Source organism: Rhinatrema bivittatum, chromosome 6, assembly GCF_901001135.1.
Source record: "Rhinatrema bivittatum chromosome 6, aRhiBiv1.1, whole genome shotgun sequence".
NCBI lineage: Eukaryota > Metazoa > Chordata > Amphibia > Gymnophiona > Rhinatrematidae > Rhinatrema > Rhinatrema bivittatum.
The window spans coordinates 356,690,487-356,718,376 of NC_042620.1; the positions used below are offsets into that span (position 1 = coordinate 356,690,487).

Sequence of the window (27,890 nt, forward strand, 5' to 3'; positions counted from 1 at the left end):
ATGACACTAACAACAATAGCCAACAGCTCAGGACACCACGATATTCTTTAATGGCATAAAACATCTTAGCTGTATTCAGTAGCATTTCAGAATCATACGGCCCAAGATATATATATATATATATATAGGGGCGGATTTTAAAAGGGTTACGCAGGTAATATATGTGCGTAACCCTTTTAAACCACTCCTGCGCATGCCGAGTCTATTTTGCATAGGCTCGGCGATGCACGCAAGCCCCGGGACGCTCGAATGTCCCGGGGCTTGAAAAAAGAGGCGGGGTGGGGGTGGGGCCAAAGGCCAGAGGCCTCCGAAGGCCTGCTAGGCCAGGGGATTGCCTGGAGGCAGGTGCAACTTAAATAAAGGTAGGGGGGATTTAGGGCTGGGGGGTGGGTTCGATAGGGGAAGGTGGGAGGGCAAAAGGAAAGTTCCCTCCGAGGCCGCTCCAATTTCAGAGCGGCCTTGGAGGGAACGGGGAAAGCCATCGGGGCGCCCCTAGGGCTCGGCGTGCGCAAGGTGCAAAAGTGTGCACCCCCTTGTGCGCGCCGACCCCGGATTTTATAACATGTGCGCAGCTGCGCGCGTATGTTATAAAATCAGGTGTAGATTTGTGTGCGCCGGGTTGCGCACACAAATCTACACCCGTGCGTAGGTTCGAAAATCTGGCCCATTATGTATATATATATATATATATATATATATTTTTTTTTTTTTTTAATCTTTTAACCAGAAAACACTATCTTTTGAAAAGAAAACAAATTTTAATGTCAACCTCAACACTGTAGATGCAAGGTACATTGTTTGATGTAGGATTTATTGTATTGTCGAACTTTATTGGACACATACACAGTTCTCTTACAAAAATGGTTAGTTGCAAACTGTAGTGGTTTTAAGATCTACCATCATGACTCTTTAAAAAAAAATGCATTATCAACACAGCATCCTACTGATAGCATGAAAACATCCTTCCTATAAGAGGGTAGAATTTTCTCTTCCTTTCTGTTACTGGCATTGTGACATTCACATTCACATCATCTCTTTGGGGGCATTCATTTTGATTGTGCTCTGATTAATTGTTTTGCTACTGCAACACTGCATATTAGCTAAGGCTGGTAGCTTTCCTTATGATAAGGAAGGGATATACAATCCAACTAAAAGGAATTTCCTTTTAGTTGCACTCCTATTTATTTTTTTACACCGTTTTATATTCCGCATCTTCCATAAGAAAATATGCAGAATGCATTTGTCTTTCACATGTGTGCAACGTGCACATGACCTTGCCTATGTTTCTGTAGCTTTGCTATCTCACAAAGAGGTTGATGTACTAACCTACAGTATACTCCATGGATTAAAAGTCTGTTTTCATGAGGTCAGAGCTCATTTGCATCCACAGCAAATGTTTGCAAGAAATATTTTGCAGTTGGGCTCCCGACTGTGGCAATGCGCAATGGTGGCCCAGGTTCCTTGGAGCTGCCACAGTGTTAAAGGGGGCCATGTGGTTCGTCTGAAGGCTTCCCTCCCCCCATGTGTTTCCAAAAATCCACGATGGTCCATGTGAACCATCCACCCTCAACCCCCAGCCCTCTTGTGGTATGTAAATGTATTTTAAAAAATGTTCTTTATTAAGCCCTGCCCCTTAAAGCCCCACCCTCGCCTCCCCAAAGCCTACTCTATAGATAGAGTAGCCTTCTGGGGGCAAAGCGATCCCCAGTCACTCCTGCTCTGCTGGTGCCATTTTGGAAAATGGTGCCAGCTGACCTCATGTGCTCGATGTGGGAGTTCAGACAGCCATGCGGCCCCTTGAACTGCATGCTGGCAGGCACAAATCACCACTTCCTCAGGTGAACAGCAAAGATAACTACATTTCAATGAGGAGTAGTTATCTTTTTTAAAAATGGGCCTGTGTGCCTTATTTTTTGTGTACCCCTGTTCTCAAATTCACACATTAATGGGCTGCTATGCATGGTTTTGCATTTCAGCAACTCGTTGATATGGGATGTCAATAAACTTTCACGCATAGTGGACTATATGGGAAAGCTTACTATTGTGAATCCCACTTTTTGGAAGTTTCTTAGCAAAAGGGGGCTTTACATAAAATATTCCAAGATGCCAAAATGTAAATGTTTTTGCGTATTTATGGGCACTTTGCGCTACTTTTCATGCAAAGCCCCTTCTGCAAAAAATATTTGCAGCTTAGTACATCAGCCTGAAAGATAGAAAAAAAAATCTTATTTTACACAATAATAAATGCACATAGTATTTGAGAGTATTAAAGGCTAATTTCCCTTTAAGTTAAACACCAGAAGCCTGATTGAGTAAGGTTTTTCTCCATTCTCTGTCTATGGGATGAACAAAGCTTAGAGAATCAGGCCAAAACTGTTCATATGTTAGTATTATTAATATTATTATTAGCAGTTAATCAGTTTAGCAATGAAATAATTTAAATTAACTTTAACACCAGTCACAAGTAGTAATTTTTTTAAACAAAGGACAAGAGGCTTCTATCTCACAAAGAGGCTGGCATGCTGATGATGAAAGATAGAAAATCATTTTCCTAGATTCTTGTTTAGAATAAAGACCAATAGGATAATTGGGAATATACAGAATGACCTGAAAATAATTAACCATTTTCTTCACTAGCAAAAATATAATACTTTTCATTCACCAAAGCAAAAGTATTATGGTTGTTGCATAGGTTTTGAGTGGCCTTGAGCTGCCATTAGCCTGCTTATTGGTGAGCAGTGGGAAAGGAGAATCTGATGGTAAGATGTGACTAAGTCCCTTCCTTATGCTGCCAGACAAATGTAGCAACACCAAAGGCCTTATTAATCCAAATGAGAAAAAAAAAAATCAATATTCAGAATTCAGCCCGCCCTCTTTTAGGAAGGACTGTGGAACCACTCAAAATCCCCTATTTAGGAATCTAGAACCACTGTAAAGCCAATAGTGAAACACATTATGTGGAGGACCCAGATAAGAGGAACCAGCAACCTTGTATTCTGATCTGGAAACTGACTTAAGGACACATGTTCAGGGTTAAGTGCTAGTGAGTCATGCATATTTGTTCAATTATTTACAGCTAGAGCAAGTCATACTAGTACAAGTTATGCTTCCAGCCTTCTTTCTAGATCTCAGTACAACTAACTATATTGTCCATTTTTCTTAGGACAAGACAAGTGCCCTGAGCTTGAGCAATGTTGCTGGGGTGTTCTATATTCTGGTTGGAGGTCTTGGTCTGGCCATGATGGTGGCCTTGATTGAATTCTGTTACAAGAGCCGGGCAGAGTCTAAAAAAATGAAACTCACAAAGAATTCACAAACCTTTAAGCCTGTCCCCGCCACCAGTGCTCAGAATTATGCCACTTACCGAGAAGGATACAACGTGTACGGAACAGAGAGTGTTAAGATCTAAAGGGTATGACCAAGCTCTCGGGAGCTAAGACAACTTGATTTCTGATTCACTGATCCCCTTGTGCTCTCATGTCTGCTGTGATAAACGCTACACAAAAGCCCCTTTAACCACTGATGCCTCTGGGTTTTTTTTATTGTTAAGATGAAGTATCAGAGAAATGTTTTTCAGATGGTAATTCTCTTCTTAAAATTCAGGTTGATCATATGTTAATTATATTTCTTAAAATACATGTAAGCATATTCATTCCCAATTATTTTCCTTGTGCACTTTTGCCAGTGCTTACTTTAGCTAGTGTTAAGACTGGATAATGTAATATTATTATGTTAACATATTGATTCCATAGGCTATTTCGTAAAGCTACAATTTTGCTAATATTTCCACTTTGAGCGTGTTACTGTGCTACCTCTCCCTCAGGGCTGGAGAGTGAGCCAGCTGGGTGCATGGCCTTTTTGGAGCCCAGAAGAGTGGTGTTCACTTCCACTCCTCGAGGGCCGCAAACGGGTCAGGTTGGCTTTTCAGGATATCCCTAATGAACATGTGTGAGATAGATTTGCATGCACACTGCCTCAATTGTACCACCACTCTCTTTTGATGCATATTCAATAGGGGTATCCTAAATATCCTGACCCATTTGCGGCCCACAGGGATAGGAAATGAACCCCACCGGCTCAGACCACCCACCCCAGGGTAGGAGCTGTGGGCTCTTCTTTGAGGAACTCTTGAAACGTGGCACCAATTATGGCTCAGAGAATTGGGAAACAAGAAAATCCCTCTAGAAAACAAGCACAGTGGAATATAAGATCCATAATTAAAGTCTAATGAGCATTGGTTAGTGAGTACAATTAGAGCAGGGATTAATGGCAGATATAACAGAAAGGAAGGTAAATGTTTAATAGCAGAAGAAAGTCAATCAGAGAGTAGGACCCCCGACTCTGGAAAGCCATTAAAGCATCTGCCCTGAGTGCAGATGGATTTTAGAAATGAGGTTTCCTTGTGCCTTCTCTGGTGAGGGCTGTGTTGTAATTCAGGCTGACAGGTGAATGACTGTACTCCTGTGACTAGCCTCAGAACTCTCTGCAGCTCCCCTGATTTCCTCTGCTGTGTTGCTGCTTCTGTAACTGCCTCCTTAACTCTATAAAGTTTCTGCTGGCTCCCTCTGCTACTGCAGCTACAGCTTCTGTAGCTGCCCCATGGATCTCTGCCCACCTCCTTTTCTGACAGCCTTCTTGCCACCAGATGTCTCAGGTTGCTTCAGATGCCCTTGAAAAATATTTGGTACTCTTCAGTGGGACTGAGGTGGGGAATCACTGAACTGTTGTTCACTATCTGCAGTTGACTTTGCTCTCTCTGCTGGTCAACAGTCAGAAGGCCCTCACAGGGTCAATATTCAAAAAACATACAACAGATAACTTATCCGGCTAAATTTACCTGGATCAATTGTCTCGGATATTCAGTGAGATAAATATCCTGCTGAATATCCTCAATTAAAGTTATCTGGCTCATTTAGCTATATAACTTTAAATCTAATCAGCTATCTTTTGAAAATTGCTTTTTAGGTTTAAAGTTATCCAGATTCATGTGGCCAGATAATTTTACACTTAACCAGCTACAATCATAATATAGCTGATTAAGTGGCCATGCTGAAATTGTTTTTAAAAAGTGCCTTGCGGGCTTATTGGCCTGAATCAAAGTCCATCAACCCAGCTAGAAACATAGAAACATGATGGCAGAAAAAGACCGTTAGGCCCATCCAGTCTGCCCATCTATCCAATTAATTTAGCATTATAATTCTCATCACTTCTTATCACCACCCTCTTTGTAAAGATATATTTCCTAAGATTACTCCTGAGTTTAGCCCCTTTCAACCTCATCTCATGACCCCTCGTTCTAGATCCTCCTTTCCACTGAAAAAGGATCACCTCCTGTACATGAATTCCTTTGAGATATTTGAATATCTGTATCATATCTCCCCTATCTCACCTTTCCTCTAGGGTATACATGTTTAGATCTTTAAGTCTATCCCCATATGCTTTAGTACAAAGACCACTGACCATTTTAGTAGCCACCCTATGGACTGATTCCATCCTGCTTATATCCTTTTGAAGGTGCGGTCTCCAGAACTGTACACAGTATTCCAAGCAAGATCTCACCAGGGACCTATACAGGGGCAACCTCACCTCCCTTTTTCTGCTGACCATTCCTCTCCCTATGCAGCAAAGCATCTTTCTGGCTTTTACCATCACTTTATCCACCAAATTAGCCTCCTTAAGATCATCAGATACACTCACCCACAGCTCCTGCTCTTCCTTTATGTTTAAAAGAATTTCACTTCTAATATTTTGCCTTTCCCTTGGGTTTTTGCATCCAGGGTGCATTACTCTGCATTTTTAGCATTAAATCTTAGCTGCCAGACCTTACCATTCCTTGAGCTTCGCTAGATCCCTCCTCATGTTTTCCCTGCTCCCTGCCTGACCACCCTATTACAGATTTCAGTATCATCGGCAAAAAGACAAACCGTTCCCAACAACTCTTCCGTTAAGCCACTCACAAAAATGTTGAAAAGAAGCAGTCCAAGGACTGATCCCTGAGGTACACTACTAGTAACAACCCCCTCCTCAAAGAAAACTCCATTTACCTCTACCCTTTGCTGTCTCCTGCTCAGCCAGCTTCTAAAAGATGCCCCACCCCAAAACTCCTCTGATAGCATTTTACCACTAAAAGTGCAAGGGCTCTGGGGCAAGTCCCCCCCCCCCCTGCTCCCCCAGTGAACCTAAATGTCCAACAATCAGCCCTACTGTGCCTCTCTCCTCCCCACACCCCTGCCAACCATCCCACCCTCCCAGTACCTTTTCACGTCTTTCTTCTGCCGGGATCACAATATATTGATACTGAGATCCTGGCCAGTGCTTTCCGTGTTGCACTTTTAGTGGTAAAAAGCTATCAGAGAGGTTTGGGGAGGCTCAGCCTGATAAGGCCCATGGTTTCAGCTTTGGGTGGTGGTGCTTTGAAGTGGCTAATTTTAAACCTGCTGAAGGAGACAGCTAGAGTTAGCCGAAAAACGTATTCAACGAATATCAAAGTTAGCCGAATAAGTTATCCAGCTAACGTCCCCTACCCCAGAATGCCCCCAAAATGCCCTTTTATTTATCTGGCTAACTTATAGCTGGGTAATGACTTAACCGGCTAAAAGTTAGCCAAATAAATAGCAGGTGCTGGTTCATATTTAAGAATAGACTGCATAGGCCACTGCCTAGGGTGCTAAATTTTGAAGGTACCAAATGTGTACACCAAGGAGAAGCCTGCCTCTGCTTTCTTTAGGGTCACGTGCCGGCACAGCTTCAATTGGGTGCTGCCATGGCACTCTGCCTATGGATAACAAAATCTGAAATCTGGCCCTGACCAGGGATATTTAAAACTTGACATTTAGCTGGATAACTTGTGAGTTATCCGGCTAAATGGCTTTGAATATTGGCCTCCTTGTGAATATATAACTGGGATTGTCTGCAGTATGCTATGACACTCAATACACTGCATACCCAATCATAAAGCTGGCAAGTAGCCAGGCCCCAATTACATCTACAAATAACACTTTTGAAGCTCCTGAGGCAATTTTGTAAGCTATTATTTATCCAGGAAAGTCCACACAAGTATAAAGAATGCTATATAGCTATCCAAGATGCGGTGATATATGATTACTTCACCACCTTAAATAATGGATTTGTTTTGAAAGAATTAACCTTCAGCTGTCATGCTGAATCATTGGAAACCATTTAAATAAGGTAGAAGTATCAGTTTTGCAACGGAAACTATTAAACCTGCAGAATTAGACTATTGAGTTGATTAATGAAAACACCTCCTAAGGACCTAAGAGCTGTGTAATGGCTAGAACAGAAAGTCAGAAGAGCCCCTTGCTCAGGAATTTGGAATTCTCCGAGGACAGCAAGATGTTAATCCTCCCACATGGGTGACATCATTGAATGGAGCCCGGCATAGAACTTTGATCTCAAAGAATCTAGAACTTTCAAACATGCCCTACTGAGCATGTGCAGCTGTAGTCATCACTCTGACCCCTAGGCACAGTCTCTCAGTCTCTTTCTTTCCGCAGAGCCGTGTGGTCACGGAGCCATGTGTGTCATAGTATTCAGCTTTGCTCTCTCCTCACAGTTTTTGAAATTGATTTTTTCTGGATCAGCAGCTGTTTTTCTTTCCTTTACCTTACGGTAGTTTTATTTTCTTTTTTCTTGTCATTTTTTTCCTTTCCACTGTCTGCCAGCCACATGATGGGCCTTAGTTGCTGTGCAGCCTGCAGAGTCTAATACTATCCCTTATTAAATAAATACTGCACCTGCAGTTTTATATCTGTGCCCTCTCCTTGCTTTGACTGTTTTTGTACCTTTGTCAGGTGCTGACAGGATTGACAGAATGATCCGTGTAGGCTGCTGAGCCAGGGGACTCGCCTGAGTTCTACCCGGGCAAGAGTTCCATGTCATTTCACCGATTGATCAGCATCAATAGAGGTTTGTACAGTGAAGAGATCGAGGACCACACTGTTCCTGCGGAGGGGAGAGCTCAACCTCCCCATATTCAGAGGAACTAGTCTCCAAGGGCAGGAGCCCTGGAAGACTTAGCCTCCCCACCTGCTTGCCTGTGATGGCAATCTAGTCTCCTTGTGAGTGAGAGTAAGCAGGAGCCTGGGCAAGCAGCTTGCTGCTGCACCTTCATTGCCATGCCCAGTATTGGTTGCCCATGCACATCTGTGACCAATGAACTGATGATCTGATACGTCGATGTCAAGACTTCACCAGGGACCAGGACTGCCATTGAGCACCATGTTAACCTTTGACATCATTGAGGTGCCAGGGCACCCTCGATGCCATCAAGGTGCATGACTGTCTTCGATGCCATAAGGGCCATGTGCACCAGCAAGCACCATGCATGCTCTGAGCGCATGGTGCTTGCTGGTACACATGGCCATGGTGCTTGCTAGTGCACATGGCCGACACGGCCCTTATGGCCTATCCTCCGGTGCATCCTTGATGCACCGGAGGATAGGCATCTGCGCCTTGGGCCTTGATGTGGCGGAGTAGCAGCTCTGACCGCTAATGTTGGGGACCATGACTGGTCATCAAGCGCCATGGTCCCCATCGACATATCGGAGCCACCCTCAATGCCATTGAGGCACATGCATGGCCGCCCTCAAAGTTTTCACGGTACATGGCCTCAATGCTGTGGCCACCCTCGATGCCATGGCCACCCTCAATGCCATCGCGGTATGTGGCCTTGATGCCATCATGGTGCGGAGCTGCCTTAATACCATTGATGCTCTCAGTGCTATCACGGTGTGGAGCTACCTTGATACCATCGACGCCCTTGCTGCCATCAAGGTGCGAGGCCGCCATGGAGGCCATCAGGGGTTTTGACCAGCAATGCTATTCATTACCACTCTCTATGATATTGAGTACCATCAACAAGGCACTGGATCATCATTGAGTGACCTGGTTGCCGTCAAGGCCATCGATCACCGGGGCTCCTGAGGGCAACAGGGCTTGGTGAACTTGGTGTTGTCGAGTGCCAGAGTCGCCATCTTCTCAAGGCACCCTGGAGTGCCAAGGCATCCTGGAGTGCCAAGGCATCCAGGCACAGTGATTCAGTTGCCCTCGAGGTTTATTTGCAGTGTCCAGACGGGGCACTGAGGGACATCGTGCTGTCCCATCACTGGCTTATGGCTGTTGGGTACCATGGATGCCAATGATCTCAGGGACCCTGAGCCGCTGGGATCAGGGGGCATCGGAGGCCTCGCTTGGCTTTGTGTACCATTGGTGCTAATGAGTGCTAGGGTTGCTGTCGAGGCTATCATTAGCTATTGCCACCAACAGAAACTGTTGATGATGCTGGCAGTCATCGGATCCTTTCGGCAATGATGAGGTGAGTTGAGGCCGTGTTGGGGCTGCAGAGCCTCTGCCTGCAGGCGCCCCTGGCATCCTTGGTACCACAGATCCATCGATACCTTCGAGAACCGGGTCTCTATTGGTGCTTCTGGGCTGTTGATGTCCATGGGCACTGGGGATGGTATTGTATTCCATTGAACTGAGTCCAGCATCGTTTGGTGCCACTGATACAATCCATCATTGGTGAGCACGAGAGTGCTATGGGCCCATGGGCGCCATCACCATGGTAGGCACCAGCAGACATGGTCGGATGCAGCAGGACATTACCACAGAGCATCATGGGAACCATCGGTCGCCATGGAATTTGCTGCTGCCATTCCATGAGGCAAACAGTGGTGAGCCATTTCTGACAAAATTTCAAAGGCTGTGTTCAGCCTCTTGGAGCATTATCAGGTACTGGGGTACCATGAATACGACACTATAGAATGCCACCTACCACCATGCCATAATCAGAGCCCCAGTGATACTGGGAACACCGTTGTTATAATGTTCCTAATCACTCCATTGGGAGTTAGTGCGACAGTGGAGCGCAGCATGTGAGGTTGGGTGTGGCAGGGCATCTACTCCAAATGCCTCGGTTCTGACAGGCAGAATTCTCTCTGTCGGTGCAGTACACAGCCATGCTAGAGTTATTGTCATATCAAGTATTAGCCACCTCATTAATTCTGCATCATAAGGTGCTTGGGAGCAATGACGAGGAAGGCACCATAACAATCACTATGATTGCTTTTTGGCAGCATGCAGCCACTGACTCTGGTGATGCTCGGTCCTTGCTGTGCTGTGGGATTCTATCCCCAAGTAGAATGGGTGGGTTTGTAAGTGTACTGCCATCCTTAGGATGGGATACCACCTGAGTACTGGTCAGCATGCTTTTACAGTGGAGAGCACTATTCTTCCAGTTGCCCTCTACTGTATGGGTATGTGTGTGTTTCCCTCATGACAAGCACAACAGGTGCGCTGCAGCCACAGGATTGACCTAAGACTGCGTTCCTGGTCAAACCCTTCTGGGAGTGGATACCAGGAGGGTAGTGTCGGGAGTCTTCCACTTCCTCAGAAGAGGACTATTTCTTTTGACCCCTTCCATGTTAGAAATCCCCTTTGTGGGGAAGTCCATGGGGCTCTGTCCCTTGCAGGTTTATCACCAAACTGGAGCCTCAATTCTTTTGAACATGTGCAGCTCCTTGTAGGCCAGGACTGGGGAACAGCAGCGGCAGTCATTGGACCATTTATGCTGGGGTCCCTCCATTGATTACCGTGGTGGCCTACCCCATCTAAGGGTGGCCATAATTGGAAGATTTGGTCACTTCTGAACCTCAAGGATTAGTGTCTGTAACCCAATTCTCACCTGGAGAGTTGGAAGGGTTTTCATTCTCGTTGCTTTCCTCTCCATTCAGGAAGGAGAGATACAACTAAGTTTTCAGGACAAACCTTATGGGTCCCCCCCTGTACGCCTGGTTGTCCACCCCTATACTGAATGTCCCTTGTTCTCCTTTTCCCAGAGAATGGATATCACTGCTTCTGACTGGCAGATGGTTGCTGTTCCTTGCGGGATCCAAGAGCCGGTCAGGCAGTAGCACTCTCCTTAGGTCATCCTAAGGCACAGCACATCTATTTCGCAAGGAAGCCATTCCAGATTCAGTTTCCCCATCGTACTAGGAGTCTGCTCCTAGGTTAGCTGCCCAGTGAAGATGAAAGGTTTCTCCTGTTTGGAAGTCACCTTTGATACCTGCTGAGCTCAATGGGCATTTTACGTGGAGGACCACTATTGCCAGTCATTCATACCTGTGAGTCCCTACCTCAGTGAGGAGCATTCTAATGCATCTAATTAGCAAGTATGCCTTTCAACCTATCACTAAATCCATTGCTGAGGGAGTTGGGAGATAAGTGACTCCACAACAGAGGTGCTACTCTTTGATTGCAATGGTTTGCAAGCTATACATCCACATTTTAGGGATTAACCCTGTCTGGTCCTGGTTCATGAAACAATTGTTCAGTTTATTGGACTTTGTGCTTCCTTGGGGAAGTATATGTAATCATGGCAGAGATATTAATACCTAAGCCAGGTTGGTGGACAGTCTGTTCCGAGATCACACTGACCCTGGCCTTGTACCCTTAGGGTTTCCAGGCCAGTGAAAAAATCCTGTTCTACAGGGGTTTGCACTTGCAGCACCCCGGCTTCTTGTCTCTTGGTGTAGTGTTTCTGGATTTCTTCCCTGGGGATTCACTCTCAGTTTCAGCTGTTCCAAGCAGGCTGAGGGCTTTATCTCAGTAGATAATTCCCTACTGACATCAGCAGTGAGTAGTAATTCACTTGAGGTTAAAATATACAATCTAGTGACTTTTTCTTACCTCTGCAGTTCAGCGGTCTGCCTCCTTGTGTTCTTCGCTCCTTCCAACTTCCAGTTTTAATGTCAAGGGGAAGGGAATAAAAGCTATGTGTTACGCCCGTAGGTTGCAGACGACTGCGACCAACAATGCTCACCTCTTTCTTTGCTGCCTTGTCATCTCTTGGAAGATTGGCGGTCTCCGCCGACCAGCCTGGCATTCCTGGGATGGCGTGGGCGCTGCCGACCACCATCTTGTTTCAGGAATTATCTAGTCATGCGCGTGCGCACAGGCCACCTTTGTACACATCATGGCGGGAACCTCAGGGGCATCCCCTCCAGATGATGTCATCCATCTGTTGATTTAAGCTGGCTGGCCCTTCAGTTTGACGAGTTGGCAAAGAGTTTCCCTCGTTGTTGAATTCCGCTCCATCCTTGGACTTCCAGTTCCAGACTCTACACTTGGCGTGAGACGCTCTGGGTACCCGCTTCTTGGGGGCCCTTCCTCGTCTCTGGCTATCCGCTCCTCGGAGGGCCTTCTCCTGGAACTACCTCCTGTGAGTATTTTACTACTACGGACTTCAACGTACTAAGCCTCATTGTGGGTTCCTCTTCGGTGTACCCCGCGCCTCAGTCCACTACTGCATCATCCCAGTAGGGACCACTCCGGTATACCCTGCGCTGCAGGTCATTACCGCACCATCACTACAGGACTCTCATTGGGGGTTCCTGCACCTTGGACTACCATCTCATTACCACTACTGAGACACCTCTCCGGCATACCCCGCTCCGCGGGCCACTACCGGATCAGCACATCTGAGGTATTTCTACACTACTGAGAGACTTCCTAGTGTACCCCACTCTGCAGGCCACTACCGGATCTTCACATCGGAGGTATCACCTTTGGGTTATACCCCTCTGCTCAGAACTATACTTATACTGCACCTTCCACTCCGCAGGCTGTGCCTTTCTCCTCGCTTAATGACAGTGAGGCTCACAGGGCTCCTCCCTATGGGTGGAGTCACCTCTCAACTCAGCCCAGGGTTCACACTCTTACAAGTCATAACAGATTGCTAACTCCATGGACCCGGCTCAGGTCTCAGCCATCCAGGCCATCCCTGTCCTGGCCCACCATCATCATCTACTAACACACCTGGAGCACATTGGCATCTCAGACCTGGCTCTCACCTGGTTTAAATCCTTCCTCTCAAACAGAAAGTTCTCCGTTAAAATCGGGAACTCCACATCCACCCCACAGCCCCTCCAGCAGGGAGTCCCCCAAGGCTCATCTCTCTCCTCCACCCTCTTCAACATTTACATCACCCCCCTCTGCCAACTCCTCTCTGATCTCAATCTTAAGTTCTACCTTTACGCTGATGATGTTCAGATCATCATCCCTATCCAGAACTCCATCTCCGACGCCCTAGAACATTGGGAGAAATGCCTCACAGCCATTAACTCCCTGCTCACTAACCTCCATCTCGCCCTCAATACGAACAAAACTGAACTTCTACTCATCTCCCCTCACTCATCTTCCTCCCCTCCGCCATCTGATATTACCAAACTCAACCTCCTCTCAACACAACTATTTGTGAGGGACCTTGGAGTTCTCCTTGACCACCAACTAAGCATGAAGAACTACATAAATTCCATTCTCAAAACCTGCTTTTTCAAACTTAATGTGCTTAAAAAACTCAGACCCCTTCTACACAACCAAGACTTCCGTACAGTTATCCAGGCCACCATCTCATCCAAATTAGACTACTGTAATGCTCTACTCCTAGGGCTCCCTTACTCTTCCATCAAACCACTACAAATGTTACAACATGCTACAGCTAGACTCATTGCAAACTCCCGTAAATATGACCACATCAATCCCATCCTTAGAGACCTACACTGGCTCCCCATAGCCTCTCGTATTGTCTACAAAACCCTCACCATAATGCATAAAGCAATTCACACCCACAACTCCAACTGGCTAGATTTCCCTTTCACAACTCCTCAGTCCAGTCGACCCACTAGAATGACCAAAAAAGGCACCCTAGTTGTGCCCTCCCTGAAAACAGCCCATCTCTCCTCTACACGTGACCGTGCACTCTCCATAGCAGGTCCAACTCATTGGAACACACTGCCGCCTGACCTATGCCTCGAACCATGTATGAACAACTTCAAAAAGAAATTGAAAACATGGTTGTTCAAGCAAGCCTACCCAGAATAAAAGGCTACCACACCGTTTCCAAAAATAGACCACTTTGCATCTACTCTTTTCTCCTCATATTGAGGAACCATATTTTGTTATCCTCTCTCTTCTCACATTGAGGAACCATGTTATTGTTATCTTTTCTATTCTCTTCTACTTCTTGTTACCCCCTCCCAGTTTTGATTTCCCTGTTAAAATGTAATTTCCAAGCTTAACCCGTTTGCTGTAAACCGGCATGATGTCCACAAGTAATGCCGGTATATAAAAATGTTTAAATAAATAAATAAATCTCAGAGCAACAAAAGGTATTAGAGAATTTGGCTAATGTCATCAATCAGTTAAGCTCTCGGCTGGACTCTGCCTTGATGCCTGTCAAGCCCACTTCTGCTTCACATGCGCTGCCTGACTATACGGCTCTCTGTGCCCTTGCCAGCACCTACTCATTTTACAGGTGATCCCCTGTTATGTAGGGGCTTTCTGAATCAATGCTGTATGCACTTTTTGCTGCAACCTACCTACTTTCTGGACATAGTGTCCAAAACTACGAACATTTTGTCCCTTTTGGATGGGAAAGCCCTGGCCTGAGCATCACCCCTTTGGGAGCGAATGGATCCAATTCTCAATGATTTGACAGGGTTCCTAGCTCTATTTCATTCTGTATTTGATGACCCTGCTCGCAAGACTGTCGCTGGATCTGCACTCCTGCATCTACAAGGTACCAGACCTTTGACTGAATATGTGATTGAGTTTAAAACTCTATCCTCAGAACTACATTGGGATCCGGGTTGCCTACGTGCTATATTCCTGGAAGGTCTCAATTCATGAGTCAAAGACGAATTAGCTGCACGTGAGCTCCCCAAGACTCTGGACTCTCATCGATCTCGCTGGTCGCATTGACTGTTGCATGCGTGAGCGATCCCAGGAGACTAAGGGGCCCAAGAAGATGTCCTCGGGGGTCCCGCACTCTCGTCCAACGCCAGTCACCCAGACTACTCCCACACCCAGTATCGAGGAAGAACCCATGCAAATGGGCCGCAGTCACCTATCTGCTAAAGAGAGACATCACCGGCAAAAATTAGGCCTCTGCATGTACAGCGGTCAGCCGGAACACTCTGTGCCCTCTTGTCCTATCTTCCGGGAAACTCTCAGACCTAGGATCTGCTGGAGGACTCCTCCTAGGTCTCAACTCTCCATCTCCTCCATTGACTCTTCCAGTCTCCATTAACTCAGATACCCTTGAATTCCACATGTTAGCCCTGGTGGACTCCGGTGCCGGCAGGAACTTTATACTCGGACAACTTGTGGAGCACCTACGAATCCCCACCATTCGGACACCTACACCTCTGCTATTGTCATCAATTCATGGCGATCCATTACCTGGCGAAGTCACCTATTCCACTCAACCTATCCAACTCCGCACTGGATCTCTGCACATGGAGACCATTTCCTTCCTGGTCTTAGACAAGGCAATACACCCTGTGGTACTCGGACTGCCATGGTTACAATTGCACACACCCCAATTTGACTGGAGCACCCTGCAACTGTCCCAATGGGGCAATTCATGCCATGGAAAGTGTCTAGAGACTGTGACTCCTACGCTTTGCTGACCACCACCACATCCCTTCCGGGTTTACCTCTGCAGTACTCCTCTTATTGAGATGTATTCTCTAAGAAAGCGGCAGACACTTTACCACCTCACCGATCTTTTGACTGTGCCATAAACCTATTACCCAACACCGAACCCCCCAGAGGAAGGGTGTACCCACTTTCTCTGATGGAGACCAAGGCAATGTCCGATTATATTCAAGAGAACTTGGCAAAGGGCTTCATTCGGCCTTCTAAGTCTCCTGCTGGAACCGGGTTCTTTTTTGTGGAAAAGAAGGATGGATCCCTTCGCCTGTTCATAGACTACTGTGGCTTAAATGAGATCACTATGAAGGACCGCTACCCATTGCCATTGTCCTCTGAACTCTTTGATAGGCTCCAAGGGGCCAAAATATTCACTAAGCTAGACCTCAGAGGGGCATACAGCTTGGTCCGGATATGCCAGGGCGATGAATGGAAGACCGCATTTAATACCCGCGACGGCCATTTTGAATATTTAGTCATACCCTTTGGCCTTTGCAATGCCCCGGCCATTTTTCAAAACATGGTGAATGAAATCTTCAGGGACATGCTTTACAGCTGTGTAGTAGTATACCTAGACGACATACTGGTCTTCTCTTAAGATCTCCAGAGCCATCAACTGGACATCGTTAATGTTCTGCAGAGATTAAGAGACAACCACTTATATGCCAAACTGGAAAAATGCTCCTTTCACCAGGAGTCTGTCCCCTTTTTAGGCTATGTGGTGTCCAGCCAAGGGTTCCAGATGGATCCACAAAAAACCAAGAGTATTCGGGACTGGCCACAACCCACTAGTCTTAAGGCTCTGTGAAGATTTCTAGGGTTCACTAACTACTACAGATCATTCATTCACCATTATTCTACTTTGACCGTGCCTCTTACAGCCATGACTAAAAAGGGAGCCAATCCCTCTCACTGGTCCCCAGAGAAGGGCTACCAAAATGATAAGGGGAATGAAACAGCTCCCCTATGAGGAAAGACTCCCCTATGAGGAAAGACTAAAGAGGTTAGGACTTTTCAGCTTGGAGAAGAGACGACTGAGGGGGGATATGATAGAGATGTTTAAAATCATGAGAGGTCTAGAATGGGTAGATGTGAATCAGTTATTTACTCTTTCGGTTAGTAGAAAGACTAGGGGGCACTCCATGAAGTTAACATGGGGCACATTTAAAACTAATCGGAGAAAGTTCTTTTTTACTCAATGCACAATTAAACTCTGGAATTTGTTGCCAGAGGATGTGGTTAGTGCAGTTAGTATAACTGTGTTTAAAAAAGGATTGGATAAGTTCTTGGAGGAGAAGTCCATTACCTGCTATTAAGTTCACTTAGAGAATAGCCACTGCTATTAGCCATGGTAACATGGAATAGACTTAGTTTTTGGGTACTTGCCAGGTTCTTATGGCCTGGATTGGCCACTGTTGGAAACAGGATGCTGGGCTTGATGGGCCCTCGGTCTGACCCAGTATGGCATTTTCTTATGTTCTTATGGCCTGCCAAAACACATCCTCTCCGACCGAGGGGTCCAATTTACAGCAAAATTCTGGAGATCCCTATGCAAAAAATTTGACATCTCCCTGGATCTCACATCAGCTTACCATCCGCAGGCCAATGGACAGACAGAGAGGACAAACCATATGCTAAAACAGTTTCTCCGGCCATACGTTAAGTCCAGACAGAGTGACTGGTCTGAGTTGCTTCCCTGGGCCGAATTTGCATTAAATTCACACCAGTCTGCTTCAACCAGATCTTCACCTTTTCAAATCGTCTATGGACGTCAACCTCTGCCTCCTCTTCCAGTGCCTTTGTCGGTGTCTTCTGCCGCAGCACAGGCTTCGGCACAAGAACTGCACCAACTCTGGGAGCATACCAAAGAATTCCACCAAAAGACTGGGCAAAAGGCTAAGAAGTTTATGACACTCACCACCGAGCAGCTTTGCAGCTGCATCCCGGAGACAAGGTGTGGCTCAGGACCTGCTTCATCCGCTTAAAGCTGCCTTCCGCTCGATTTGCGCCCAGATATATTGGACCTTTTTCAGTACTTCACCGCCTGGGTCCAATCACCTACAGCCTTCAGTTGCCTTCTTCACTTAGAATCCACAATGCCTTCCACATCGCCCTTTTAAAGTCACTCATCCTCTCAGAATTCTCGAAGAAAACACCTGAACCTCAACCTTTTTTCGCAGAAGAGGACATCATTTATCAGGTCAAGAATATACTGGATATAAGAAAATGAAGAAGGCGCTGAAAGTATCTCATCTCATGGGAAGGATTTGGTCCCGAGGAGAACAGTTGGGAGCCTGCAAGCAACATCCTCGACAAGGAGTTGATCAGACAATTCCACATTTCTCATCCTAGGAAACCAAAACCACTGAGGAGGGGCCCTAAGAAGGGGAGTACTGTTATGCCCGTTGGTTGCAGATGAATGCAACCACTAATGCTCACCTCATTCTTTGCTGCCTTGTCATCTCTTGGAAGAATGGCGATCTCCGACCACCACCGACAACCAGCCTGGTGTTCCCGGGATGGCGTGGGTGCTGCCGACCACCATCTTGTTTCAGGAATTATCTAGTCACGCGCGTGCACACAGGGGCCACCTTTGTAAACGTTATGGTGGGAACCTCGTGGGCGAACCCCCTCCGGATGACATCATCCATCTGTTGTACTTAAGCTGGCTGGCGCTTCGGTTTGATGAGTTAGCAAGGAGTTTCCCTCGTTGCTGAATTTCGCTCCATCCTTGGACTTCCGGTTCCAGACTCTACACTTGGCATGAGATGCTCTGGGTACCCGCTTCTTGGGGGCCCTTCCTCATCTCTGGCTAATCGCTCCTCAGAGGGCCTTCTCGCCTTGGACTTCCTTTTGTCCCACTCCCCGGGACTTCTCCTAGAACTACCTCCTGTGAGTACCTTACTACTATGGACTTCAACATACCAAGCCTCATTGTGGGATTCTCTTCGGTGTACCCCACGCCTTGGGCCACTACCGCATCATCCCAGTAGGAACCACTCCGGTATACCCTGCGCTGCAGGTCATTACCGCACCATCGCTACAGGACTCTCCTCGGAGTTCCTGCACCTTGGATTACCATCTCATTACCACTACTCAGACACCTCTCCAGCATACCCCGCTCCGCAGGCCATTACCAGATCAGCACGTCTGAGGTATTTCTAAACTACTGAGAGACTTCCTGGTGTACCCCGCTCTGCGGGCCACTACCGGATCTTCACATCGGAGGTATCACCCCTGGGTATACCCCTCTGCTCAGAATTATACTTATACTGCACCTCCCGCTCTGCGGGCTGTGCCTTTCTCTCTTTATAAAGACTCTATTCCACAGCTGTGTCTGATACCACTGAGACTGCACCTGCGAATGGTGAGGCTCACAGGGCTCCACCCTGTGGGCGGAGACACCTCTCACCTCGGTCCAAGGTTCACACTCTTACAAGTTATAACACTAAGGCATTTGTGGTATATCTTAATGTATACCTGTAGGGAACAATACACCACTTGTTCCCTATATTTTTGCCAGGTTCTGGCCAGTACTGCCTTTAGCTTTTCTCACATCACTAGGTTGCCCAAAGTGTCTTCCTGCTCATCTGAACTATACTATAGACTGGTTGGTTAGCCTTGCCCTTGACAGGGTGCATTGTGGGTGAGCTTCAGGTGTAACGCTTCTCCTTGCTTAGGGGTTTGGGCTAGCAATCCCATTCAGGGATTACCTTTCATCCCCTGAAACTATTGATGCTGTCCTGCTTGTCAGCTATGTCTGGTACTTTGGCATGTAGGGTCTGTCACAGACCCTGCCGTTGTTGCTGATTATTCTTCCAAGTGTTTCTTTGGTTTTTCAATCCATTGTGCCTATCAGCCAAACATGGGTATATTTCTGCAGAGACATTCTGTCCTTCGGATGTCAGTGGACCGCAGTTTCTTCTTGGGGAGTTCTCTGGCCCCAGCTGGTTTTTCGGTTGTCTTGTAAAACTGAAGGAAACTGTGTGGTCTTCATCCAAGAGTTCTTCTCTTGTATACATCTATAGACTTTTTTCTGTATCGAGGAGGTTCTAGACTTACTGTCATTGCCAGGGTTTACTGATCTGAAACCCTGCTTGTAATGTTTTCTGTGATATGGAGTATGTTTCTTGCTGGTACTCGCATCACTCCCCTGCCTTAGGCGCCTCTGCTACACGTTGGGGTTTTGTGTCTCAGTCTTTTCTATGGTTTTCTCTTTGTAGAACCTAACTCTTTTCCTGCATAGATCCATTTGTGGGTCAGCTGCCTCACAAGCAAAAGGGAGAAAAGTGGTGCTTTCAGCACGGTGTGATTTCCCGCTTTGTCCTGCTCGGATAGCCTATAGCTTGGGAATCACCCATGTATGAGGACTATCATCCTACTTGTCCTTGGAGAAAGCAGAGTTGCTTACCCGTAACAGGTATTCTCTGAGGACAGCAGGATATTAGTCCTCACAAAATCCAACTGCCTCCCCTGGGAGTTAATTTCTCCATATATGAGCTATATCATGGACTGAGGGATTCTGCCTAGGAGGCAGGGTGATAGCTACAGCTGCACATGCTCAGCAGAACATGATTGAAAGTTCTAGAATCTTTGAGATCAAAGTTCCAAACCGGGCTCCATCTGATGATGTCATCCATGTGTGAGGACTGACATCCTGCTGTCCTCAGAGAACACCTGTTACACGTCAGCAACTCTGCTTTATCACTTCTTTAGAGACTTACTCTGTGAATTTTGGTGATCTTCTTGTGCTGTAGGGATGTGAATCGGGCTTCGGATGATTGAAAATATCGTCGATATTTTCAAAATCGTCAGAAATCGGGGGCTCCCCCGAAACGATAGGAAAACCCCACGATATTGTTCGTGGGGGTTCTCTTATCATTTTGGGGGAGGGCGGGAAAAAACGGCACACAAAAATAACCCCTAAACCCACCCCGACCCTTTAAAACTAATCCCTTTGCTTCCCCCACCCTCCTGACCCCCCAAAAAACATTTTACAGGTACCTGGTGGTCCAGTGGGGGTCCCGGGAGCGATCTCCCGCTCCCGGGCTGTCGGCTGCCACTAATCAAAATGACGCCAATGGCCCTTTGCCCTTACCATGTGACAGGGTATCCGTGTCATTGGCCGGCCCCTGTCACATGGTAGGAGCACTGGATGGCCCGCGCCATTTTTAAAGATGGCGCCAGCCATCCAGTGCTCCCTCCATGTGACAGGGGCCGGCCAATGGCATGGATACCCTGTCACATGATAAGGGCAAAGGCCATCGGCGCCATTTTGATTAGTGGCAGCCAACGGCCCGAGAGCGGGAGATCGCTCCCGGGACCCCCACTGGACCACCAGGTACCTGTAAAATGTTTTTGGGGGGGGTCGGGAGGGTGAGGGAAGCAAAGGGATTAGTTTTAAAGGGTCGGGGTGGGTTTTTTGTTTATCGGCTCGGGTGCAGCCGTTAAACAAAACCACGATCGGGCCCGATGAAAAAAAAAACACATGTGAATCAGAACCGGAATCCGAACCGGTTCCGATTCACATCTCTATTGTGCTGCAGTTTAAGAGTTAATCATAGCATCATACTGTTATTATTCCATTTCCCACTGGAAGTTGTCATGCAGCAAAATGGGTTGCTAGACATAGGATCTCAGATATTCCATCCCAGAAATGGCTACATATATGGCTTTGAAGGAGTACATAGACATTATCTTTGGATAAAAGGCAATATGAGTATCCAAACTATGATTTTTATTATAAACTGAATAAAAAATAAAAAGATGGTCACATTAATATCAGAGAATTCAAGTAGGGAAGGCCAGCTCTAGTCACTGAGGGCCACAAACTTGCCTGATTTTCAGGATACCTGCAATGCATGTACAGGAGACATGCTTGTATTTGATTATCCACATACCCAGAACTGTATGTGCCCCATGAGGACCAGAATTGTTTATCTCTCGCCTCAATCCATTATCTTTTATTCTCACAAGAAGCCCACTCAAAGACTATAGATATATATATATATTTTTTTTTTCTTCACAGGTCTCTAAAAGTGAGGGCATGCAGCGGGAGAAGCATCTGAGAATGCGGCTACTACTTCACAGAATCTTGAGCACCGGAGCCGGTGAAATTCTCTTTGGTGTTCAGGCATGACTCAAACAAAAATTGCTGATGGTGCAATTAACTTTTATTAGGAAGAACTGAAAGTTTTCCTTCAGTGCCTTATGAAACGTTCTCAAACTCACGACGATGCAAATCATCCCTGAACAGTCCCTTTGCTTTGCTTGAAAATAAATTTAAAAAAACAAAAAACACCCTAGAACTGGTAACAAGACCTGATTCGTACGGGGGAGTTGGGGGAAGAGGGGAAACATTCTTGTACAAGGAATCAGTTCAGAAAAAGCCATTTTGTGATACCATTGCACGGTTTCATAAATCTGTTTTACTGTGTTACCCCATTCTTGATAAGGCAACAGCATTTCAGCTCTCTTGAGATGAGATTCATTACTTGTGACAGCCACCAACAGTTGTTTTAATAATTGCTTTAAATCCTTTTCTAAAGCATAAAAAAACAACCAAGAGTGGTAAACAGCAAATTATGTTGCAGAAGGGTAGCAACCATATAGAAATTATAACTTATAAACCAAAGAAGGGCATCAAACAATTGATTGCTACAATAATAATAATAATAATAATAATAATAACTAATAAGGTGGTAGTAAAAATGATAAATCATTAGATGTTTTAGATTTATTACCTTCCCAAGGTGAGTTGCAGTTCAGGTACAGCAGGTAGGTCCCTGCCCCAGAGATAGCTTATAATCTAAGGAGTCTATTTACTAAAAGATTTCGCCCATTTTGTGTCTGAGGAAAAATGCTTATGCAACAGGGCTCTAAGTTTGAGGCAATGGATGGCGAAGTGACTTGCCCAAAGTCACAAGGAGCATCAATGGAGAAACAGGATTTCAACCCTGGCTTCCCAGCCCTCTGCTCTACTCACTAAGCCATTCCTCCCCCGATGCAGGCAATTTCCTGAACCATGGCCTTGTTGGGATTTTATTATAATATTATTATCACTACTATTTTTATGATTATTAATATTATGGTATATCTCACTTAGGTATATATTAATCAATTGTTTGACATCCTTCTTTGCATTTGTAAGCTTTAATTTCAATATTTCTTGATATCATCCAAGGGCATCCTTTGTTGTCCACCACTCTTGTTTTATGTTATATTTTCTGTGATTTGATTTTTGCCTCTCGTTCTTGACTTTTTAAGTCCTTCTCTCAACTAGGACACTAAAAAAATATATATCAGCCAGAAGTAAATGCAACATTTTGAGTAACAAAAAAACAACAACCCCCAAACTAGACTAAGTAATGTGGTGATGCTAATTTATCTCACTTCCCGATCAATCAGCTAATGAGCTTAATAAGGTGCTTCTCTGACCTGCAAAATTTACACTCCCTATTAAACCAAAATAATCCTTAATAAAAGGGAGTAAAAGACCATGACTAATCCCTCATAGTAGAAAAGTGCATCTCATTTTATGGGTTATGTTTGCGTTTCTGTGTAATTGTGCACAGACCAATAGCACAGTTTAACACAGATATTTCTTTTTTGCAAGATATCTTAGTTGTCTCTCCAATAAGCCTAAACTATACCCTGAGTCAAGAAAACGGGATAGTTAAGTTTATTTTAGCCCTACAATTCCAAACTGCAGCTAATGGATCTAAAGACTAAGATTACTATTTTGCTAACTAGTACGATTAGATTTTTTTTTTTTCCATGACTATGAAGAATGCACTTATTCTTTCCTAATCTATAGATAGCTCCAAACTGCTGGGTTGCAATTCAGTAAAACTCCTGAGGCACTTAAAGTGTCTGAAATGATTGGTCAGATGGCATTTTTTTCTCATGCAGCTCACAAGATATTTGGCTGCGTCACATGGAAGAGATTTATTTCTGCGCACAGGTTTTTGCATACCTCAGAAGTTTTGCTGAATAAATACCCTAGAGGTCGATTCACTCCCCCCCCCCCCCCCACCCCCCAATGGTTTTGGCCTCCAAGAGGTAAGAGGTGACCAAATATCAGGTTTTCCTGAATCTCTGCTGTTGAAAAAGGGGATATTCAGTTATTGTTTTATGTGCTTTCATTCTCTCAAAAAGGTTTCTGCATGGGACTAAAACAAATATATTTGGAATGTGCAAGCAGTAGATTCTGTCTATATTATAAATGCCATAATTGAGCTTCTCTATGCTTTCAATCCTGCCTACAGTTGAGTATTCACCCACCTGGGTACATGGCTTTAATTCACCTCCCGGAAGTTTCTCCCTGAATCTGTTTCCTCCAGCTCGGGACAGGCGTGAGCTGCTCTCCCATTTTCTGCACAGTTTTTGTTATTGCCAGAAAGAGAAAACACTTTCCCTTTTCTTTTCCTCCTCCAAGGGAGCTGGCCTGTGCCGCACTGTTTCATTTTACTCTGACCAATTCCTTTGCAAAGGAATCAGGAAGAAGTATCAGAAAAAAAAAAGCCCTGTCTGGAACCATTTCACGTTGCTTTTAAAGAGACAATTTCCCCATGGCTACAACACATAATGGCAGTTGTCTGTTGAAAAGCAATGCCGACAGGCCCTATTTATTGCACGTGCATCTTAACACACACGGTCCTCCTCCCCACCTCCACACGCACACATCCTAGCCTTCCCCCTCCCCACTTATACCTCCTTCATACTCAGACACATCATTCATGCCTTTTCCTCTAAGCCTAGGAAAAATCACTTAGGACACCAAAAGTCAAACAAAATAAAAGATAATATATTAAGTGCACAAATAAAATGTTATTATAATTTGCCCCTTCCCAGACTGTAAGTGATAAAGAGGTGCCAGTGTTATGAAGTCTCTGGATGGGATGAGAATCCTCACTCCACCTTCATGGGCCTCCCAGCATGAGTATATCCAGACAAAGCTGAACAAGAGGATAAAGGAGACTCATGTAGGATGTCTCACAGACAGAAAGCAATAGATACAAAGCTAAAAAGAAGGCAGCACATACAACTACACTTGCATAAGGGATATCTCTTCCTTTCTAAAGCAAGCCCCAGGGAATACGTGCATGCATCCACCGGTGATATACCTGTGCTTCAGGATATCACTCCTTTGAAAAGACCGCTGCATGTTCTGGGCAGACAAGGCGAAAGAAAGAAATGGGAAGAAATGGGAAGAAACTCATATTCATTGGGGTTACAATTACACTAAAGCATGAACAAAGAATGCAAAGGCAGGAAGCACTGAAGAGAGAAGACATACAATGCACCAAGACAAAGACAAGAAGTATGACAGACACTCTTCAGGGAACGTAAAAACAGCACATGCCTTTCCATTACATGCAACAGAGGACTACACTCAAAGCCAATTGAGAAAACAATGCTACAGCGCACACATTTGGAGGCACAAAAGAAAGGGACAGAAAAAGGGAGCAGGCACTATGTTAATACTGGACCAAATGGCACACACAAACAAGACCAGAAAACACAGAAAATGCCATAGCAGCATACCATAGATAGACATCACACGATAAGAAACTTGCAAACACGCACATTTGACTCTGAGATGCCACTAGTCCCAGTTGGTCCTCTGCAACTTTGTACTCCTTCCATCAACCAGTAGGGCATGCTAGCCCCTAGCCTTTCCTCCTGGTATCCAGGAGGCAGGGTGCCCTGTTCCAACCTCTGGACCAGGAACAGGCATTTCATAGGTCTGTAAAATATCAAAAAAGGAGGCATTCATTTATAAACTCAGTGCAACAAGGGCAAAGCAAAGTATTAGTCTAGAAGAAAGGTTAATTTTCATTATAGCAACACACAATGGACTCATCAATAAAGTATGTAGACTCTACCTTTCTCAAACAGAAAGATAGCTGACATGACCTGTCAGACGTATCGGAAATGGGAGGAGAACCACCAGGAGTAGTCGTCCTCGCCCCAGTATTGGAGCAGCAGGATCTGCTGCAGGAAAGGAGGTGGGCCTCACCTGGAGTGACAAAGATGCTAGCCCTGGATGCCATGCTGGCTCTTAGTCAGGCAATGAGCATGATTGCATGATATCTGCCTTTTTATATTGTGTCTAACCGCACTTCTAAGATGGCACATTATCAGCCTTTAAAGGGTCCAGGTCTGTTTGGGCTGCTTGTGCATAGCTAACAAGTATCCTATGCTGTCTGGCAATTCTAAACAGCAAGCTTTAGAAGACAGGCAAGAACAGTAGTTGTCAGTAGTTACTCCTTGGCATCCAGATGTTTCCAGTCATTTGTATGTGACGTGGCTGCCGCCTTACTGACATGCATCCTTATTGAGAACAGTGAAAGAAGGAGATATGCAGGGTATTCTTACCTAGAAGGCTCTAGGCCAGCGAATATGCACAATGGTTGTGTTATAGAAGGTGGTAGAGTGCTTGCAGAAATAGACTGGATGAAGGCAGAGCCCCCCCATTACAGCATGACTACTGAGCATGTAGGATAGATGATGCAGTGATGGAATCCTTGTGTAAAACAAAGAAAACTCCAGTTGCCAGTGCCCCTATCCTTGCTGGTCTGTGTGGAAGGGAGTTGCCCACATTGCAGAAGTTGAAGATTGCATGGTTATGTAGAAGATGAACGTGCTGCGCGCCCTGTACATGCTGTCACATCATGTAAAGGACAGCTGAGAATGAAGGATAGAGAGTAAAGATTATGTAAATGGGAACGGCGGGGGGATAATTGAATAGATTCTTCCTTGCATGCCAGCAGTTCCTCGTGCCCTATAACTTGCTAAGACATTGCCAATCTTTTCTCTGACTGTAATAAGTAGTACTGTGTGTATAAATGTTGGGGGTTTCCCCATTGATTTTTATGGTCAGGCTAAATATGTGTTTCAGAGAGTATGCAAATAAGGCAGTGTGGAGACTGGAGTGTGAGCTTCTTGTCCTTAGAGAGTACTGACATTATAACCCAAATATGCTGAGTATTGTTTCCTCTCCTTTTTCTATAGGGGATCGACATTACCTGAGTAACTCTGCATGTTGAAAAAATGACAATACAGCTCATGCATAATGAGGTAGCTAATGGAATCCAGGTCATGAAATGCTTTATTAAATGCCCATTTTTGCCCTAGTCAGCTCCAGCCGGTCTCTAGTGCAGTCTTTGCTCCAGCTCTGAACAGCATACATTTTGATTTGCTGGCCTGCCAGTATACCCAGTCACCTCAGTCTCCTTTCTGACCACAATAAAAGTGAATTGATTCCTCCCCACAGTGATTAAGGATAAATCCTTAGCTATTAATCTAGTCCGGCTTCTCAATATATGAAGTTTCAGAACTCTGTCACACAAATCTATTTAAATGTAGAATTTTTTTAGGGAGAAAATTCAACCCATAAAAGTCATGCAATCAAATGCTCAGGCAACTGGTTTAACTGTGCACTTATTTCAGCCACTTGGGTATTAATATTTTGAGAGGAGTGCAATTTGATCTATCATGTGCCAATTGAATTTAAACATTTGTGCACTTATCAAAAAAGCAGTTGATAGGTGGCCCTAGATAAATATACAACTCAAATTGCTCTGTCAGAAAGAAGTTTTGTTTTGCTCACTTCTGAAAATAAAGCCTTACGAGTGCTAATGTACCAAGTGGCATCAGAAAAGTATTTTATTTTATTCTTTTCTATACCGACATTCATAACACATGTTACATCACATCGGTTCACATCGAACAAGGGTAAATTAACGTTAACTTAATTGTAGCTAAGGAGCTACTGATATAGTTGAGAGAAGAGATGAGCTACAATGAACGAGGGTTGCTGAAACTTGGAGGATGGAAGCGAGTAGAGAGAAGGAGCAAATGAGTAGTCAATATATATTGAATGCTAGCGGTAAGGAACCAAATAATGAACTTTGTCATAATAACCATAACAATATACATATACATAAATGAATATATAAACAAAGATATAAAAGATATAAAATACACACACATATATATATACACATATACATTTCACATTCTAGCATGACCATATACACCCCCCCACACACACACACACACACTCTGAACAAAGTATAAACTGGCCCACTCACCCTGCCTCATCTGTAAATTATCCAGGGCTAATAAAAAAAAAAAAAAAAAAGGAAAAGACACAGGAGTGAGACAAAATGAAATCAAGAAGTGAGTATCATGACCCATTGCTTTCTTCATCCCTGATTCCTTTAATGCCGCAACACGCGCTTTCCTACATTGATGTCACATACCAGACGATCTTCGGAAGGCAAAGACCAATAGACACCCAGTTCATTCAGTCCAACACTAAATCTCTTTTTTTTTTTTTTTTACTTTACAAAAAGAAAGATCAAAAGTAAAAG

At 45.1% G+C, this 27,890-nt stretch overlaps 1 protein-coding gene across 2 annotated transcripts in view; it reads left to right on the forward strand.

The window, feature by feature from the left end:
• Positions 1-27,684, forward strand: part of GRIA3 (glutamate ionotropic receptor AMPA type subunit 3) — a 759,693-nt gene extending 732,009 nt beyond the window's left edge. The window contains exons 15-16 of one of the 2 annotated variants that reach the window (XM_029607861.1): positions 3,164-3,412; positions 21,539-27,684. In XM_029607861.1, the coding sequence (XP_029463721.1) occupies positions 3,164-3,409 (246 nt within the window). In that variant the 3' untranslated portion in view covers positions 3,410-3,412; positions 21,539-27,684. Of the gene's footprint in view, positions 1-3,163; positions 3,413-21,538 lie in introns of those variants that run through there. The other variant, XR_003857595.1, reaches the window with a different exon arrangement.
• Positions 27,685-27,890: the final 206 nt, after the last annotated feature.